General features: G+C 41.2%; 1 protein-coding gene across 4 annotated transcripts in view; it reads right to left on the reverse strand.

Annotated features, from left to right (window-relative positions):
• LOC146631433 (calcium-dependent secretion activator 1-like) overlaps window positions 1-21,302 on the reverse strand; it is a 342,226-nt gene that overhangs the window by 17,941 nt on the left and 302,983 nt on the right. For all 4 annotated transcript variants that reach the window (XM_085352951.1, XM_085352948.1, XM_085352949.1 and 1 more), the window contains one exon: window positions 17,146-17,253. In XM_085352951.1, the coding sequence (XP_085209077.1) occupies window positions 17,146-17,253 (108 nt within the window). The remainder of the gene's footprint in view (window positions 1-17,145; window positions 17,254-21,302) is intronic.

The raw sequence follows: 21,302 nt of genomic DNA on the forward strand, positions 1-21,302 counted from the left end.
AACAGGGAAAGGTGGGGCACAAAGAAATACTTTTCTTTCTTATTCTCATTTAAAATATCTAGCTTTTATTAAATAATTATCTAAATCTTACAACTAAAGTTTTTATCTGACGTAAAATGTATAGAAATCATACATATACCAAAAAGACTGTACATCACTGTCACAACAGCATTTGTTTTCATTCAAAGTCTTTATGGCTTTAATACCTGGTGGGTCGGTCTGTAGTAAAAATGCCCAATTTTTTTGTCCCAGTCCAGCCCTGCAGGTTAATACTGGCAGTGTCACCATGCCAGCTGACTGTATTTCATCATCAGCCAGTGTTGTTCTTTATCAATATTACCAAAGTTTACCATAAGGCAGCATAGAAAGTATTTACTTGCTTTCAGGTTTTATTCAAATGTTAGTCTTTTCATTTGTTTCCCCACTTTTTTCCTGTTTCAAAATCAAACACCAGTTTGTGAGAAGATTATCTTCTTTTTTTAACAGGCAGATAAAGTTTTGCATTGGCATTGGCTAATTTGTCAATTGTTTGTTACAAATGTTCGTATTTTAATTTTCAAAAATGTTTTTGCCCAAAACATATGTGCACTACATGTCAGTAAAAATGCTATGCAAATATTGATGTCCTTGAATGCTGAGTAAACACTGACAAAGCACTGATTGTATCTCTTGTACTTTATCAACGCAGTATCTAAAAACTTTGCACCGTAGTGGTTAAAATCTCATTCTAATAAGAGTTAAAAGTGCATTTGGTTATTAGGTTTATAGGATTATTGAATTATGGTTAAGGGTTGGTAGAATTTTTTTTTAAACATTATCTGCCAATTAAATCTGCCACCCTTCTCCAAATCTGTGCCCCTACCTGGCCCCCCCAACAAAAATTTTCTAGACACGCCACTGGCTGGAAGTCCCGAGGTCAACATGGGAGACGCCCCCAGGATGGTGGAGAATGACCGAGCTAAGATCCTGTGGCACTTCCAGATACAAAATGGTGGTGGCTAACCAACCGGACATAGTGGTGGACAAACAGAGGACGATGATACCGAATGACATCAAAATCAGGAAGAAGGAACAGGAGAAGTACCAAGAGCACAGAGAAGAGGTGGAGGGTGAAGGTAACAGTGGTCCCAGTGGTAATTGGAAAACAGCAAAGATACTGTGCAGGACCCTCAGGCTCCCAGGCCTCTGGTAGAGGACCCGAGCCTGAAGGATAGACCGAGGGGAGAGGGGAATTTGTTTTTAATAGTGGTTTCTTCCCTTTAGTCTTTGTTAATTTCTTTTTTCCTTCTTCTACGCTTTTGTAGTTGCAGCTTTTTTTCTTCCCTTGGATTTCTGATTTTTTCTTTCGTCCCATTTTTGCAACAGCCCAATAAAAAGCTTGCATTTTGTTAACCTCATTATCTGTATTTTGAGTCACTTACATCAGACTCCACACAGTTTGCATAATCGGCAGACTGTGACGGAAATTGAGGCGAAAATGTTTCAACTTCTTTGATTTAATTGCTGTGAAGATGTTTTTAACATTAAAGAAAAAAATGTGGAATATTAATAACTTATATTTTTGTTAAAATCCACAACTACTCATTAAGTACAAGCTAATTTAAATTTTGAAATACATTGAAAACACATCTTGTTCACAGTTGAATTGGTGTCAAAAAAGAAGTCATAATAATATAAATCGCTGTTGTTTGCTAAGTGACCATTAAGCAGACCACTGGACAAGTATGTCTGAGCCGTAGTCTGCGTAGTACAGATGAAAAATTTGTGTGCAATTTTTGCACTATTTTAGAGCGAGAAAGGCAGAAAAAGTTCAACACGAGAGAGAAAGAGAGCATGTCCTGCTGAGACCCAGCTGTGCCTGCAATTAGCAGGAGGCATGGAATGATGATTGCTGGTGCGGCAACACTAATGCCAAGTGACAGGCTTCCTTGTGAAGGAGAGGGGAGGCCGCTGAGTGCCGTAAAGCAAGACTACTTTTTCTTCTTTTTCACTTTGACAACACACTTGCTTACACTAGTGTACACACATAGCTCATATAAGCATACTCGCACAAACAAAGAAACAAATAAGACTAAGGTGGTGGGGGTGGGAGGTCTTTAAATCTGACTGCAAGACATTATGCACTTTACACAAAGGGCTTGTCTAATCCTACCTGCTCTGCTTTCCAGAGCCCACTGCTGGTCTATTCTAGTCCGGCTCACTAGCTCAGCAGTGAGGGTCCATTGATGACGACACTCAATTACCATAGTAACTCAGACAGTAGGTCAGAGCACCTCCCCTCTGCCCACCCTGCACGGCCAAGCTTGACCCTCAGCGAACATGTAAAACCTTTCACAGAATTAAGGATGTTCTTGTACAACATGGAATTCCAGAAATCACTGATGTGAGTCTATTTCTTTAGATATTGCTCAATGATTTAAAACCTGATATTCCGATGACGAATGTGGATACTAATGGAAAGCTACTTTCACAATTTAGCAATGATGATAAAAACAACTTTCTGATGTCTTCAGTCCAGTGATCAATTATTTTATGAATTAGTACAACAGGGGACCCCCCAGAGCTGGGGAACTCCCAATCAAAATGTTTTGACTGCAAAGGTATCCAAACATTCTAAAAGGTCAAATTAATTTTCACAGATTTAATTTCCTATTTTTCGTAAACAGTGATATATTCCCCCAAATGTCCTGCTATGAAGTAACACAAGCAATAAACATTATGGGAACAGTTTGTATGTGGCCAATGATTTTGGAGCCAAGGGTCTTCTATAGAGTTAGAAAAGTTGCTGCTAATGTAAAGCAGGCGTTTGGAGAATGTGAACCATTTTTCTGTGATTAGGCTATTGGTGCACAAATACAAACATCACCTTTAGTATAAAAAATGAGCTTTTTACATAAACTCCGTGAGCCACAGCTCATGTTTGGGTATGGCACAAATTGCAGCTGACCATTGACCATAGTCATAGCTGGGACAGCCATAAAAAGAGCACAGTGGGCGCTTCATGAAGAGAGCTGGTTAAAAAGTTAAGAAGAACAGCTAAATGCATCTCCTTCTACCTGCAATTCAGCAGATAAGAGAGAAAATACGGCGCAGCATTATAAAAACACGGTGGCTTGGAGAAGGGATTGGTGTATATTTGGGGTGGTGGGTGAAATGGGTTGAGGGGCCATGTTGTGAGGAACTAAACAGTTGGAATTACGGTCAGCGACCAGTCATTGAGTAAACATACAAAGAGCGTCAGAAAAGCTCTGTGGCAGACAATAAAAAAGAAAAAAACCCGGCAGCTTCAGGCCCTGAGAAAAGTGAGCCATTCTACTTACAAAGAGCCGCTTAGGGGAGGATTGAGGGAAGAAAAAAGAGGGCTAAAACACTTGTGGGCTCAGAGAACTCTATGAGGGGAGTGAAAATGGAATAAGCCAGCAAGCACTTGAGGGTCCTGCCGAGCACCTGAATGGGATAGAGGGGTGGAACACTGGAGGGGGGTCTGGGGAAGGTGAATGGCCTTCTTTTTGGGTCCAATTTGTCTCTTTTCACCCTGCTCACCCTGCTCAGGCTCTGACAGATGTACAAAGAGGGAGCGGCGCTGGGCCACTCATCCACATACACACATGAGCAGCTGTCACTTTTGTCAGACAAGTTAATCAAACAAATGCCACCGTACCTCCCTTTATAACAAAGCAGAAGGAAAAGGGGCTGTGAAAGAGTGATAGAGACCTGAGAGATGACATGCGTGTCCTCAATCAATTGACCCTGTTGGTCATCATCAATAAACCAGCAGGACCCGACAAAAGAGAAGTCTCCATTAAACTTGTATTTCCCTCCTCTCGGGATGATCGTGGCTTTAGCATCCTTAGCCGTTTCCTCCCAACACCATGGAGCTGGGTATGCTCACAGAGGATTTAGGCCAAAAAGAAACCAAGCAGGGAAACAAAATGCTCTCTCTCCCAGTAATTATTGAGAACTCTAAGCTGCTTACAGACTTCATTAAACAGAAGTGAAACCTTTCAGAGCATGTTATGAAAAAACACAGTCAGTGTAACATATTCTGCCTGGCTGTCCTTCGTTCTTCGTAACAACAACAACAACAACAACAATAATAATAATAATAATAATAATAATAATTATTATTATTATTATTATTATTATTATAATGATGATAACAAGAATAACAACAATATTAATAACAATAATAATAATATCATTATTATGATTATGATTATGGTTAATATTACTGATATGACTGTAACCATGACTCCCTGTTTGCTTGTGTAATCCTTTTAGTGTCATTTAAACAACAGATTACTCGGTAGCATAAAAAACAACGAGAGGATCAGTGCAGCATCGCAGTCATGTTGTTGTGGACGGGGTGAGGACAACTGATCTTTCTCTATGAGAAGTAAAAAAGTGGATTTGAAAGACGCAATTCTAAAAACGTTAGCTCTGTTGATATGCAGTGCCCATTATTGTGGGGTGTTCTCCTTACAACATAAAGAGCTTTGAGGTGTTTGTGATTTGACGCTATATAAATAAAACTGAATTATATTTGCTGAGATCAGAATAAATAATAGATAAACACTTTCAGTTTTTTCACCACAGTACTTCAAATAAAACTTTCAGCCAGTCAGATAAGGACAGCAGTTAAGATTGCATGGTGTTGATTAAATTGTTCACTTAGCCTGGCAGCTCATGACCAGAGATGGCTCAGTTTGACCCGTGCCCTCACTCCACTTTACTTCAGCCCTCCGGCAGTTGGTAAACAGAGACGGCAGAAGCAGCAGCGATTAAAAAGCTCTTTATCTTTGGTCGTAGAGGAGTGCAATTTCACCATACTTGTGAATCTGACAACTACCCAAGGTCAGCGGAAATGCTTCAAATCAATCAATGAGCCGTGCTCCTAATCCCCTGTGAGCAAAGGCAGATTAAGTGTATAATTGACCCATGTAATCCCAGTATCTGCAACTCCAACCTTGGGGTTGGCTAAAGATTCGGTGGCTCAACAACTCTATCTTTATTTTCCTGCTCGCCTCGTGCCTGGACTGGGTACAGGGAGTGTCATAGTCCACAAAGCTGTGGGGTATCATTGCAGGACTGGATTTGTCTCAAGCTAAAGACATGTTTTTTTTTAATCAATGATCCCCAGGCGGCGCCAAACTAAGTCCTACTCCAGTATTATTTCAGCACATCTGTTTTAATCTATGCCTCTTCAGCCAGTCTTTCAAGAACCAGGGAGGGTAGAAAGGTTGCAAGGAGCCAAATTAATTTCTCCCTCATACATATAAATACAATCTCATAATACCTTAAAAAATCCAGCAACTCTAGGAGCCTTTTTATAGTGTGAGTTAGAGACTGCAGAGCTTAAAGCTGAACAAAATACTTTATATTGTATCTGCAGCATGAAGACCTTTGGAAAAATAATTAATCATATTTTGGAAAAGCTGTAAGTTTAGTGCAAAGTAAAGGCACACAACACACCACAACAATGCTTTTCATATTCTCTAAAGTCTGTATGTGAAATGGGTTGTTGCATAAAAGTGTTTGGTTTGTGATATAGCCCACATCTATGGGTCTAATTCCCTTAACATAAAATGACAAAGTTGGCAGTGTATTGCCCAAGGTGACTTATAAAGAACAGGTCATTAGAATGTTAATTATATGTTATTGTGGTAAGGCATTGTAGCACCAGAGAAAACTAAAACCAGAATTAAATGAAATAATTAACAAAAGAGCAAAATGCATTTGGAGAACTTTCAACATGGTAATAAATCTGGGAAATAGGTACCGTCTATAGGTCTAATGCAGGGGTCGGCATGATGACGAGTGCATCTAAAATTTCCTCAGAAGCCAATGTGCCATATGACTGCATTAGCAATAAATGTAATAACGCTCTATATTAACAGTTACACACTATATAGAACAACTTTATAGGATTATATTTGTTCGCAGATGTTGGCAGCTGTCAGCGAATACTTATCAGCTGTTTGGAAACAAAAAAAAAGACTTTTTATCCATAACAGCAAATGAACTGTACAACAGAAAATACAAATGCTATTTATGGCCTCCTCACAACAATGATAAGAAAAATAAACTGGGCCAATATGACATGTTTGTTGATACAGAGACACACATGTTAATGTGATCTCTGGTCTCCCACTCAGAGACACAGGTCTCCCAGTGTCCAGCATTCAGAGGCTACCTGAGGACTCATGTGAGAGAAAACCTGCTCACACAGACGTGTGGAGCCAAACACTGTCAATAAGGCCTCTGCAATGTTCTGAAGACCGTTAAACCTGTCAGGTAGTGACGTCCAGCAGGTGAACATGCAGCTCCATGAACACGCACAGCTGTGGATTCCAGCTGCGTCTGTAGTTCTGCAAACTTTGACCCCACAGAGTCGAGCTTTTCAGTTCAATCAGCTGCATTTCGATGTCCTCTGTGTCGAGCCAGTTAATGCGAGACAAATCCAGCTGACAAACCTTTCTGGTTTGATCAGAAAAGAAAACATTGGTCTAAACACCTGAAAGTCCCGAAAACACATTGTGAATTCTACGGATGTATCCGTGTTTTTCCGTGGTGCTGAAAAAAATCATCGGCCCGTCCAGCTATGCTTGTGCCATCAGTTAACTCTTCGCGTGCCAGCTGGGGCACGCGTGCCCAAGGTTGCTGACCCTTGGTCTCATGTGTAGGTGGCCCAGTGTATATGTGGAAAATATAGGCCCAAGGATATAATTCTGTGGAACTCCAGAAAATATTTATTTTTAGACGTACAGTCTGTACTTGAATCTGTTCAACCGAATTGGGGTTGCATAACAAAGTAAAGACTAAAGAGAATCCATCCATGTTAATTCAAGATGACAACCCCTACCCCAGCACTCACGTGCACACACAGCAGGCCCTTTGATGTGGTGGACTGTAACTCTGGCTGATGGTGGCTCATGTTTCAAAATAGTAGCAAATTTCCTACAACAGTTTTACAACAATTAATGTCAGCGGCTTAAATTTTGGAACCAACCACCTTTTGAAGAACGTGCCAGTGATTTTCCATTTATTTATTTATTTGACACAAGGAACCTTTCTAAGTGTGGTGTATGCACTGCATTATTGCACAAAGCTAACAGAGAGAAAACAGGGTTTTGTTTTGGGGGGTTTTGTTGTTGATTTTTTTAAAGACTGAGTGACAAGAAAAGCACAACAGAGCTGTAGGCAGCAGCTACAGACACCTTCACTGGCCCTTGTAATGCTGCAGGGAGAACTGATACAGACTGACAACAGAGGAGACTGCCTGAGACAAATTCCATTAGAAATGCTCTTGTGGAGGAGAACAGGATGCATGGCAAAGTAACAGATCAAGCTGTAGAAACAAACAGCAAACATCTAGCGCCAGACATCTTTCTGTCAGCCTGTGTGAGGACATACAGACAGAGAGATCACAGAAGAAGGAATAAACCTAAAGGCTTTGATTTAACACAATGCTACAGGCAGGTAGGGCCAACTGTACATATCAGGACACAATAAAGAAATGGGCATGCTTGACTAAGATTCTTGTTCTGTGATCCAGTTTAGAGATAACCCAGCAAGGAGAATTTTCAGGCCCTTGTGCTCTCAGTTTAGATTATGGAAACAGACACTCTCTACTTTTAAGATTAGGTTTTAAACTTTCCTTTTCGAGTGGATCCATCCCTTAGTCATGTTCTTAAACAGCTCTATTAGCTTCCAGTTCACCTATAAGTGATATTGAATCAGAAAGGCTGTGTACTTTCTCCTCCGCATTTCTCCATGTACACTTAAAAGCCGCACCTCCAGACACCAGTCCGTCAAACTGAAGCTTGCAGATGACACCACAGGTGCAGGTGGAGATGAGTCGGCCTATAGGAGCGAGACTGACAGTCTTGTGACCTGATGCAGTGCCAGCAATCTGGAGCTCAATGCTGCCATAACAGAGAGATGATAGTGGACTTCAGGTTGAAACCAGCCTCCCCAGATCCCATCTTCCTGTATGCCTGCCCAGTGGAGACAGTGAAGGCCTTCTTCTTCATGGAATCAGCACCTCCCAGGACCTAAAGTGGGAGCTTAACATCAGCTCTCTCATAAACAAGGCATAGCAGAGAATGTCCTTCCTGCACCAGCTGAAAAAATACAACCTGTCAAAGTCAATGATGGTGCAGTTTTACTCCTCCATCAATTAATCAATCCTCACCTCCTCCATTACCATCTGGTACACAGACTGCAGTGTGTCTAAGAAGGTGATTGGCTACAATCTGCCTTCCCTACAAGACCTGTACAACTGCAGGACACTGAGGCAGGCAAGGAATATTGCTGGGGACCCCTCACACTGGACACAAACTGTTTGTGACACCTCCCCCTGGCTGCGGTCCATCAGAACCAACACCTCACGGCATAAGAATAGTTTCTTTCCCTGGGCTGTCAGACTACAACAACGGCCCCTCAGATCACTGCTCAGTTAACATGTTGCAATAACACACTTATTTACTCTGGCTATAAAAACTTTGCACACTGGATTCAGTGAAAGCATTTTGCACATCATGTCCCAGTTATATTTCGTCAGCTCATAATATCATATATTTCTTATTTTCTATATGTATTCGATATCTGTATCTGTTGTTAGTTAGCATATACAGTGGTCCGTCGTGTGAAAGGTGATAGGTGAAACCCGTGAAGTAGCCAACTTTATTTTTTACAATTATTATAGATGTTTAAAGGCTGTAAAACCCGTCACTACACACTTTATACACTTTTCTCAGACATTTTCACATTTTTCTCTCTTGTTTAAACTCTCAAAGTTCAAACCTTTATAGAAAAATAAGCCCAGTATTATAGAATGAAACCAAAGGCACACGCGGTTGCCTTTGACGGTGCAAAATGATTCGTCGACATTGTTGTTTGTTAGGGAGAAAACGTACAAACATATACCGTACTTTCTGGACCATAAGCCGCTACTTTTTCCCTAGGTTTTGAGCCATGAGGCTTATACAAAGGTGCGGCTATTCTGTGGATTTTTCTTCCACCACTAGGGGGACTCTAACCAGAATTAGAATAAAAAACAAGATAGATGAAAAATCAATGCAAAGAAGAATACACTACTTTTTCTTTAGCAGATAGAACACGCACAACAAATTACCAACTGGTAATTATTTTCAAATCCTCGCCCCTTCATCATGGAAACCACACGAAGAAGTTCGTATGATGCAAGTTTTAAGTTGAAGGCCATCGATCTTGCTATCCAGGAGGGAAACCGCGCTGCTGCACGCAAGCTTAGCGTCAATGAGTCTATGGTGAGACGTTGGAGGCGGCAGCGGGAAGAGCTCATGCAATGCCAAAAGTCGAGAAAAGCTTTCAGAGGACATAAAAGCAGGTGGCCTGAACTTGAAAATGTCCTGGAGGAATGGGTGAAGACACTGAGAGCAGGTGGCCGAGGTGTATCCACTGTACAGATCCGACTGAAAGCCAAAACAATCGCCCGCGAAATGAATATTAAAGATTTCAAAGGTGGGCCGTCATGGTGTTTCAGATTTATGAAACGTAAAAACCTGTCCGTCAGGGCACGGACCACTCTCTGTCAGCAACTCCCCCCTGACTATCAGGAAAAAGTTGAAAACTTCCACAAATTCGTTGAAAAAAAGATACAAGAAAACTCCATCGGACCAGACGACATAATCAATATGGATGAAGTACCTTTAACATTTGATCTGCCTCTGACCAGGACCGTTAACAAGACAGGTGCATCATCCGTGTTGTTGAAAACAACAGGCCATGAGAGGACGCACTTCACCTGCGTTCTGGCATGCACGGCATCCGGACAAAAACTTCAACCAATGGTGATTTTTAAGCGCATAACTATGCCGAAAGAACAACTCCCGAAAGGCATAGTGGTCAAAGTTAACACCAAAGGGTGGATGATAGAAGGTCTAATGAAGGAATGGTTAACGGAGTGCTATGGGAAGCGCCCGGGAGGATTTTTTCACCGGAAAAAAGCACTGCTTGTTTTGGATAGCATGAGGGCCCACATCACAGATTCTGTGAAAGCAGCGATCAAGAAAACAAACTCCATTCCAGCTGTGATTCCTGGAGGTACAACAAAGTTTTTGCAGCCACTTGACATCAGTGTAAATCGGGCATTTAAAGCTGCACTACGGGTTGAGTGGGAGACTTGGATGACAAGCGGTGAAAAGTCATTCACAAAAACTGGCCGCATGCGAAAAGCATCCTTTTCTGATGTCTGTCAGTGGATCCTAACAGCGTGGAGTGCTGTGAAAGAATCCACCATCACCAATGGGTTCCGAAAGGCTGGACTGCTGGGCGAAGAGAGCGGCGCACCTTCAGAGCCAACTTCACCGGAGGATGACAGTGACACGGAGAGCGAGACTGATGGAGACAGATGTGATGAAGCGCTTCTGAGCCTGTTCAACTCCGACACTGAAGAAGACGACTTCATGGGTTTCAGCGAAGATGATTAAAGTGACATGTGGTTTCAAATACAGGAAAAATGGAGGTAAATAAATAGCGGTTATTTTCTCTTGGTTCTGTTACGTTTTAATCAGCAAAGTTGCTGCCGTGTTAAAAGGCATTGTTCGGAAAGAATCTGTTCAGGTACATACTTGTACATTTGCACTACAAGATTGTTCTGTACATGCAGTAAATATCTATTTTTTCGTCATAGATATCTGCGGCTTATAGCTGGGTGCGGCTTGTATATCTTTTTTTTAAAATTTTTTAAAAATAGAGCGGATGCGGCTTATATACAGGTGCGCTCTATTGTCCAGAAAGTACGGTAGTACAGCACTTCAGAGTCACACTGCTAGCAATTTATGTAAATTTGACAAGCTCAACGCATCCTGTACTGTACAGGAGACACGGCACGAGATTGACTGACAATCTACAGTCTACAGCCAATCAGGACGCAGAACACAATGCGCTGTTAAAAAAATAAATAAACGCTTGGTGTAGATGGACAGCAGGTCAGGGAGCTCTGATTGAATGATGCGTTCTGCCGAGCGCACCACCCTTTGCAGATCTCGTCTGTCCTGCTTGGTGCTGTTCCCAAACCAGGTGCAGATGTTTGCCATCAGGACGCTCTCGATGGTGCAGGAGTAGAAGTTCTTGAGCACCTTCAGTGGCAGATGGAAGTCTCTAAGTCTTCTGAGGAAGAAGAGACGCTGACGGGCTTTCTTAACCAGGGAGTTGATGTGACAGGACTATGACAGGTCCTGAGTGATGTGGACACCCAGGTATCGGAAACTGTCCACTCTCTCCACTGGTGTGTTACTGATGACCAGGGGCTCATAATTCCTCGCCTGCTTTGTAGTGAAGTCCACGATCAGCTCCTTAGTCTTGCTGATGTTTAGGAGGAGGTTATTCTCCTGGCACCAGGTCTCCAGGTTCCTAATCTCCTCCAGGTAGGCCGTCTCGATGTTGTCGGAGATCAGGCCCACAACAGCAGTGTCGTCAGCAAACTTGAGAATGGAGGTGGTGTCGGATGTGGCTACACAGTCATAAGTGTACAGTGAGTACAGCAGGGGGCTTAAAACACAGCCCTGAGGCACTCCAGTGCTGAGTGAGATGGAGGGGGAGACTTGTTTTCCCACCCTCACTGATTGGGGTCTGTCTGTGATGAAGTTGAGGATCCACTGACACAGTGATGAGCTGAGTCCTAGATCCTTCAACTTGGTGCTTAGAGGGAATTATTGTGTTGAATGCTGAACTGTAGTCCACGAACAGCATCCTAACATAATTCCCTCTGCCAGTGTCCAGGTGACTCAGGGATGTGTGGAGCAGGTGAGATATGGCATCGTCTGTGGAACGATTAGTCCGGTAAGCAAACTGAAGTGAGTCGATGGTAGCAGGAAGTGAAGAAGTGATGTGATCTCTCATCAGCCTTTCAAAACACTTCATCACAATTGAAGTCAGTGCTACTGGACGGTAGTCATTGTGGCAAGCGGGCTGTTGTTTCTTTGGAACAGGGACAATAATGGACCGTTTGAAGCACGTGGGAACCACAGCTTGGGCCAGGGAGAGGTTGAAGATCTCTGTGAACACCGGTGCTAGTTGATCAGCGCAGGCTCTAAGGACCCGGCCAGGGATTGCATCTGGTCCTGCTGTCTTCCTGGTGTTCACCCTCCTGAAGGTGTTCCTCACGGCATGCTCTGTGATGATGAATGCATTTTCTTCACTGGTGCACTCCGAGCGCGCGCAGCCGTTTGTTGTTTTAATTGCTGTGGCGTCGCAGCGAGCATAAAACGTGTTCAGCTCATCAGCCAGTGAAGTGTCGGCATTCATCATTGAAGAAGCTGGTCGTTTATAGTCCGTTATAGTCCGCAGTCCTTTCCACAGGCTCCTAGAGTCGCACTATGAGCTGTGACTCTAGTTTTCCCCTTATCTCCACTTTGCCTTTCTGACCGCGCTGCGCACGTTGTAGGACGCAGCCTTGTATAGGTCCATATTACCGGAGACGAGCCCTTCATTGTAGGCAGCGGTGCGTGATCTCAGAGCGTCGCGGATGTTTTTATCCACCCACGGCTTCTGGTTGGGAAACGTTCGGATGATAGTTCCTTCTGCTGTGTCGTCCGCTAGTTTCCCGATAAATCCCTCAACCGCTTCCGTAAACATGTTGATGTCATCAGAGCTGCGCCGAAACATGTCTGCGTCATCCAGTGCGTCCTGCAGCACGGCCACTGATTGGTCCGTCCAGCGAGCGACCTCACTCCTGATTGGTGGTTGCTGCTTTAGCCTTTGTTTGTAAGCAGGCATGTAAGGTTTGTAAGCAAAAAACATATCAAGGAACCAGGATCAGTATTTAACTAAACTGTCAGCAACCAATAAAACAGATCCACATGACCCCACAACAAAAGACTGCACTCCTGGCCCGTGGCCATTTCACAAATGGTTAGGCGCAGGATATGTTCATATCTCAAATTCAGGACTGCAACAAGTCATTAAGTGAAGTTAATAGTAATTATCAAGTGAACTGTAATAATGTAGACAGTCAAACAATTGATGGAAAGATGGAAAGGACAGTGTGTAAGTCTTTAACTGTGCACATGTATCAAACATCATCCTGTTACTTCATTATCTGTGGTTCCAAACTATAATTGGGCGGTGCTTTGGCCGGGCACAGTGTACAGCGGCAGCCTTTTGGTAGCTTCGTCATCTTCACACAGAGGAATCGTGTTCACAGGAATAGTTCCTTTTAACATTTTCTACCTCTGACAAACAAGAGTATAAAAATCTTTTTGTTTGATGAAGTTGGATAAAGTGAAAAATCTCAGCATCTCTCTCGACTTAACTTTTTTTTACGTCGGTCCTCCTTAATTTTTCTAACAGGATGTAAATTTTTCTCTATTAATGCACGGTCTTTCCTTCACAATACAAAGCACCTAGAGACAATTATTATTGTGATATGACACTTATATAAATAAAGTTATATTCCACTGGATTGAAATATTTGTGACATAGACAAAACCCAAAAGTTTGTTTTTAAATGAAATTCTATCAGTAGGTTAGGCGAGTGACTGTGCAGTGTACCTATACAATTTATGACCAGTGTTGGGCAAGTTACTTTGAAAAAGTAATTAATTATAGCTACTAGTTACTTCTTCAAAAAAGTAACTCAGTTAGTAACTGAGTTACAAGATTCTAAAAGTAATTAATTACTTGAAAAGTAACTATTGCGTTACTTTAAAAAAATGTTTAACCCTCTGGGGTCTAGGGTATAATGGCCATTTTTTAACTACTTTTGATGTTTCCTCCACAGTTTACCTTTAAAAACTGTTTACTTTGCCTTGCTTGGTCTCATTCTTTTCAGCACAACCTCACGTGTCTGAATTTACAGTTATGTTTTAATTTTGACTACTGTATTAACGCAATTGATCTAAAATCAGACAAAAAACATAAAATCTGAGTAGAAAAAGTTATATATAACTTTAAATGCAAATATAAATTGTCAATTTTAAAATCATATGCACCAGTTTTGCAAACAACAAAGTTATTTGCACCCATTTACCTTTTATCCTTTTTTTTTATTCAAACGACAATTTATTTGAAGTATCTTCGAATTTTTGAAGGCGATGCATGTTTGTTTTTATATTATATTTTTCACTGTACATTCTTGTAAATACATGTTACTTCTTTCTCTTTGTGTTTTATAAAAAACTTTGACTTGGAAAGCAGCCGTATGTCTCTTTTACTCACCAAATGAATGTTTTTCCCTTTTTCCTGGTGTTATTATCTCATACAGTAAAACTATGAACACTGAGAAAACCTGTTTTTTCTTTATTGACTAATATATATAACACCTGACTACTATATTTAGAGAGTTTAAGAATATGTGTAAATATATGTTTTATTAGAAGCAGGTATCGCAGTATCGCAATACATTTAAACTCAACAGAAATTTGTAGTTGCCCAGATGGAAATCTTTTCTATTGTGGTCTAATGGAACAAAGACTGAACTATTTGGTCACAGTGACTGGAAGTGTATGTTTAATAAGAAAGGAAGCCAGGCCATTAAATTAAACTCTGCCAAGAAAAGTCATCAAATATGACACCTAAAGTGCTATGAAACTTTTTGGGATAGTTTTCAAATCATCAAACAAATTGTGACACTAAACAAAGAAGTTTATTAAGGGGAAAAGCTCTTCAAATCTAACTGTGATTAGCCACATTTTTCAGAAAGCTTCAAACACGAGTGAAACATCCCAGCAGTTAAATAAGTTGAGAGCAAAAGAAGAATTGACAGCTGTGAAAAACTATTTAGAGCACATTAACAATGGGGAAATACAGAAAAAAATCCAGACCTCACACAGTGATGCAAATGACCCATCAGTTAATCCATGTCCTGTTTCTCATTAGATTTGGTCTCATTGGAAGGACGGCTGTCCAGAAGCCAATCTTAAGGAACAGAATCATCAGAAAAGGCTGAAGCATGCCAGACTACACAAGAACTGGACTTGAAATCAGCAACAAGTCTGAAGGGGTTAACAATTCAATTCAATTTTATATATATAGCGCCAAATCACAACAACAGTCCCTATAAAGGTGCTTTATATTGTAAGGTAAATACCCCAAAAGAATACAGAATTACTCCAGCAATCAGATGACCCTCTATGAACAAGCACTTTGGCGATAGTGGGAAGGAAAAACTCCCTTTTAACAGGAAGAAACCTTACAAAGCTCATTGACCAGTTTGGGTGAGGGGAGGGAGACAGGACAAAGTTGTCTCTTTCTCTATGTTAGCCCTGGGACAGCCTGGTGACCTGTCTAATATTATGGCCTGTTTATGGTAGTTGGGATAGGCTTGAGCTCCTCAGCAACCTTGAATTGAATAAGTGGAAGAGAATGGATGGATAGCAGCAACTTCATTTTTCAGAATAACAATGACCCCAATCAAAATATCAATGCAGTGAAAGCATACCTGGATAGAAAAACACATAATGGAACATTATCTGTCATAGATTCACCTCCTAAGAGCTTGGACCAAATCATTACTGAAGCCGTGTGTGATCATCTTGATGACAAACAAACATAACAGAGGGCAGCCAACATCTAAGAGCAACTTTGAAATGTCCTTCACGAAGCATGAAGAACCTTTCTTGAGGAGTAGTTACAGAAATTACAAGTGGGCTTGGACAGAGTTCAGATGGTGTTGAAGAGTAAACTTGGTCATACCAAAGATCGACTTTCAAACAGAATACAAACTCTGCCTTTACAGTGTTTTATAAACTGTATTTCCACGTATGTTTGAACATTTCAGTAAATCACTGTACCTATATTTCATTTTTCTATCAAAATACAAATAGAGGTTAGATGGCTCAAGACTCTTGAACACTACTGTAAATTTTTAAGGTTTGTCTTAATGCACTTTAATTTAACTGTAATGCATGAAAGTTAACCAGAGGTTTTTAAACTAGTACTGTCCGCTGCCAGTGCTACCCCTCGGCTTGCCATAGAAACACCTATGGCATCAATTCAAAAATCTACTTCCCCTCATTCTCAAATTAGCGCATTCACAAGATTTTCAGAAAACTTTGGCTCTCATGAATCTCATTGACCTTTGACCTTACGGTTGAGGTCAATGAGACCTTCCGAGATTTTTAATAGATGCACTGAGGTATCAATTTCAAACTCCTACATTGCCTCATCCCTGAGTTATCACATTCACAAACCTGGGTGTCAATGTCAATGTCTTGCATTTGGCTTCTCTCCTCTCCTGTGAGGCAGTAATTGAAATATACGTCAATGCACTCTAAGCTATGGAGTAGAGTGTTGACTATGGGAATTTGTATCACCTGTTAACAAAAGCCCTGAGCTCTGTGTACTCTTCAGAGTTTACAAAACATTAGTAACTGCCAGTTTTGCTTGTTTGCTTATTTTTTTTTTTGTCTTTTTATTAAAAAAAAACCTGTGTACTGTTTTAATAAGACACTGTGACCTTTCCACTTTCTTACAGTCTCTGAATGTCCCTCTGCGCATTGCTGAGTTTGTGAGCTTCATATTGAAATATCAGCTGCTGTATGTTTTCCTCCCAACATCTGGACATTTTGGGTTCCAGCAGCATTCCTGTTCTATCCTTGGCCTCCAAATCTCTATAATAACTCTGTGTACTTCTTGCGAAGAGGCCTTAGTCATGTCAGGCTTTGTGCCTGTTACATGATCTTTACATGGCACTTTTTGTAAATATATCAACTCACTCATTGTGTATATCACATGCAGAAAGAGCGAACTTTTTTTTTGTACACTTTTGTGCAGGCCTTGGATCCTCCTGGAGTTATCTGCTTGCAGTTGTTAGCATTTGTTCTTGTCCAGCAGTAACAAATAACAAACAGCCAATCTCGTTGCCTACGTTTGTTATTTGGAATCTCTGTTACACTGAATGTAAGAACTGCAGTAGCTTAAAGTGCTGTGTGTTTGGTTTGTTTAACTCACCTCCAACTATACATTAATTTAAAAAAAAACCCTTTAAAAAAAAACAAGCAAACCTTAATACTTGCGAACATTTACTGTTCTCTTTTCACTTGCAATGATGTGAAACTAAATATTTACCTGACAGCTGCACATTAAGCGCAAATGAAGTAAATGAAACTTTGGTGTTACTCTTTGATTTGGAGAAAAGAGGCAATGCTGTAGCTTACTTACATCAAATATTCGCTCTACATACACCTCCTCATTGACCTTCTCCCGCAGCATGTCCTGGGAATGACGGACAAATGTCACATAACTGTCAGCTACATCCATCCCTGGCTTCTGTAAATAACCCGGAAAAAGGAGAAAAAGACATCAAATAAAAATTGTCTTTGCTTAGAAAAACAGTAAAAATGACAAAGTGTATTTTGGAAGGTACATGATTTACTCCTCATGGTGACACTTTATAATGACTATACACTTAAAAGCTTTAGTAAAGCATTAATGAATAGTTAACTCGCTGGTATGTAATTTATAAACATGGATAATTAATGGCGTAATACGCTCATACATGTTTAATAATAGCATTTTTATGAAATTTTATGTCATCTACAAAAAAGTTATTAAACAGCTGTTCATAGTTCACGGTATCATTTAGCAACTGATGAAAGAAGAACTTAGATGAAAATGTATGCATATATGAAACTAGTTGGTTGAGTGTGTACTTATTTTATTAGCTGTTAGCTTTAGTACTTTGTGTGATCTCAAATTAATTGAGGTCACACAACAAGGTTTGCCTTACAAAGCATTCACAAATGAAAGTGAAAGGTCAGCCGGATCTCAAGTCTCAGTTATCTTCACAACAGAGAAAGGAAACAGACAAAGCTCATAGTGATACAGAAAATACAAATATTTATTGCATGATGCAAAAATACCTCACTTAAAAGCAGAATATCGAAATGGATGTTGGACCGTAATGTGAGTGCGTTTAGGTGTGTTTAAGATAGAAAGAGAAACAATATTATCTTAACCTCTTAAGCCCCAGGGGGGTTTCTGAGCTTCCTGCTCGAAAATGTAATGCCCAAATTTTATTGATTATTTCTCTGCAATTACAAACTCTGTCCTTACAATCTTGGTATCAAAATAAAGCTAACACTTGGGAAATTTCATCAGAGGTGTAAATATTGAAGCAGATATTACTGTGTCAAAGTTACTGAGACTGGAACACAGAAAAAGTAAGTAGATTTTATCCTCGCCTAATTCTTTTTATTTTTTTTTATTTTAGCAGATAACCCTTTTAAAAATATGCCTCAGATCACATTTGGTTCCAGAAATTCAGTAACCAACATATAAACATCATCTGTGCAAAGATTTATGTTTCTAAAGTGAAACAGTGAAAAATTACAGCCCTGTCAATACATGAATATCCAGACGTACAAAAATGTCCAATTTTGGCACACAATTGGACACCATGCCAGTTGATTTTTTTAGGTATTAAAGAGCAGATTAATAATACATTTTATTAACAGGCCTAAAAATGCTTTTTTAAAAAATAGATTTTTGAAGAATTAACCACACATTTACATTGTAATGGCCCTTTTCTGCAGTGCGCATGAAGCGTTTAATTGGTCTCTGGCCCTTTAAACTCCGAGGGCCTGTAACTTTGGTGTCTTTTGGTCAATTTGCATGATTGACACCTCTTTTTAATCGTTTGAGCCAATAGATTCACAGTAATGATGTCACGTTCACGTCACTTCAACCAATCAGACGTTGTAATGCCAAAACCCACGTTTTTACCAAATTTACTGCATGTGGCGTCTGTCCAGTCACGTAGGTGGGTCTAAAATGGAGGTTGTTGACGGAAAACAGCTCTGATGTGGCTAGGTAGGCATGGTAACTACTGGTAATCACGTGGCTACCGGCTACCGGCGAAAATAATGGAGGAACTCGGGACGGTAAGCCAATTTCTGTCCTAGCGCATTTGCGCCGCTGTTTGTTTTTGTGGTCTTCTTTTGCAGCTCATTCAGTGAATTTTGGTCTGATCGTGGTGAAACTTGGTGTGTGGAGTCAGTGATAGCCCTGGAAGCTAACCAGCCTATCTTTAGCCGGTTACATGAAGTCTGAAGAATTTCTAGTTGGGTTTTGTTTGTTTAGCGGACTTCTGTGCATTTACATAACTGCTCGTTTAATCACAGCTTGTTTTCGGTGTGTTTGGTAGTTGTAGAAATGGTTTATATGACATTTTAGCTGAGATTCTGAGGTTTCTGTGGATTCCGCACATGTCTATATTTATTAAATATAATAAATACTAATAAAAAGCATGTAAACATAAGTTTAACTAATATGTGGATAAATGGTATAGAGGCAGGACTTTGTCCTTTAGAGTGTGTTTGTTAGATCCACTGAGCAACCACTCATTGGCTGGTCTGACCTTCCCCCAACCTGTGTGCGCTGCTTGGACACCTGTGTGTGCCTTCGTGTACCAGTCAGATACGCCAGAGACAGAGACGGTGAAAGATCCATTACCCGTGCGGTGAAGAAGCTAACTGGAAAGTAAAAGTCCTTCTTCGCTGAAAATAATGAGAGTGATAGTGTGTTCCGAAGGCCGTGAGCCAACGTGAGCACTGTGAAGCCCCGTGTAGCATTTGTTGCTTTACATGGTCAGGTTTTTTTTCTTTGCTTACTTCGATTGGATTGGTTTTGAGGACCTGAGAAGAATCGAGGATCCCTTTTCCAGTACTGGATGGCGAGCCCAGCCCAAAGAGCCGGATGAACTGGTAGATTGTAACCCGACTGGTTACAAACACACTGAGTGACTACTGAACATTGAGAGACTGCAACTGACTTTTAAAAAAGGACACAAAAGACAATATATCCTTGGGTCGACTATTTGTGGGGTGTCACGGCCTGGGGGATCAGCAAGGGGCTGATCATTATGCTCCTATCTCTCGGTCTCTCTTTCTCTCTCTTTGTTTCTCTCTCTCTCTCCTGTTTTGCTGGGGTGGAACTCATGGTGGGTTCACGCTCTCGGCCCACGCCTCCCTGCATTGGAAACACCTGGACCTCATCAAGACCAGCTGGTTCTTAAGAGGTAAGAGGTCTGTTGTTCAGCGGTGGATCGTTGTTAAACTCTTGTCAGGTTTCTCGTGCCTGCGTGCTAGATATTAACGTGTGTATCTTTGTACCTAGATTTCCCGGACCCATCCCTGTGTTTCCTCGAGCGGTGTGTGGAAGGAGCAACTGGTCACTAGTAGAGAGAGAGGTCGGAGTGGAGCGTGTGTGTGATTCCCCTTTTCCCCGGATCCCTGGAGCCCTGCCCCCTCACGTCTTGTACAGTATATACCACTACCCCAGCCTGTAAATACACTCGGTGAAGAAACTGTAAATAAACTTTTATTGTTAACTTGCAAATCAGGAGTCCTGCGTGTGGATCCCCAATGGCAACCTGCGACATGGGGTTTATTTTATTCAATTTTGTTTCCACGAAGCGCACTCTACTTTTGTTAAATGTGCACAACCTGCTAAACGTTGATAACTGTTAATAAATGCAATTTTGTTTGTTTTTTTACACCTACTGTGTAGAAGTCCTCTGTTGTCAGACACCCTTGGCTCCTACGAATCTAGAACCTCTCCGATCTGGCCCATATTTCCCCTCTGTCCTCATACTGCGGTTAAAGGTAACTATACTGCCTGTACTACATGCAAAAAAGGCTAGAAGTAGCACTAACAGGTCTTACATGCCCACTAGTATTGCACCACCAGTGCTACATAGGGGCGATCGTGGCTCAAGAGTTGGGAGTTCGCCTTGTAATCGGAAGGTTGCCGGTTCGAGCTCCGGCTTGGACAGTCTTGGTCGTTGTGTCCTTGGGCAAGACACTTCACCCGTTGCCTACTGGTGGTGGTCAGAGGGCCCGGTGGCGCCAGTGTCCGGCAGCCTCGCCTCTGTCAGTGCACCCCAGGGTGGCTGTGGCTACAATGTAGCTTGCCATCACCAGTGTGTGAATGTGTGTGTGAATGGGTGGATGACTAGATATGTAAAGCGCTTTGGGATCCTTAGGGACTAGTAAAGCGCTATATAAATACAGGCCATTTACATAGAATAAAAAGTGGCGAGCCAGCCAGGAGCCTAGAGTGTTGTGTGACAACATTGGAATCCTTTTTGCCCTTTGATCAGACAACTCGCATACTGTGAAAATGGATTTTGACAACAAGTATGCCATTAAAGTACCAAATGCCATAATTTTTAGCGGTGTTGCAGATAGAGAGATAGACAAAGAGGTATTTGAGTTTCTAGAGCAACATGGTACTATTCGTAGAGTACTCGCTGTCGATGATGACTCTTCTGCATTCCACAAAAGTCAGATTGTAGAGTTTGAGTCCAGTGCAGCTGT

The sequence above is a fragment of the Diplotaxodon limnothrissa genome, linkage group LG5 (genome assembly GCF_057381915.1).
Source record: "Diplotaxodon limnothrissa isolate DT_005_m linkage group LG5, D_limnothrissa_male_GT1.1, whole genome shotgun sequence".
NCBI lineage: Eukaryota > Metazoa > Chordata > Actinopteri > Cichliformes > Cichlidae > Diplotaxodon > Diplotaxodon limnothrissa.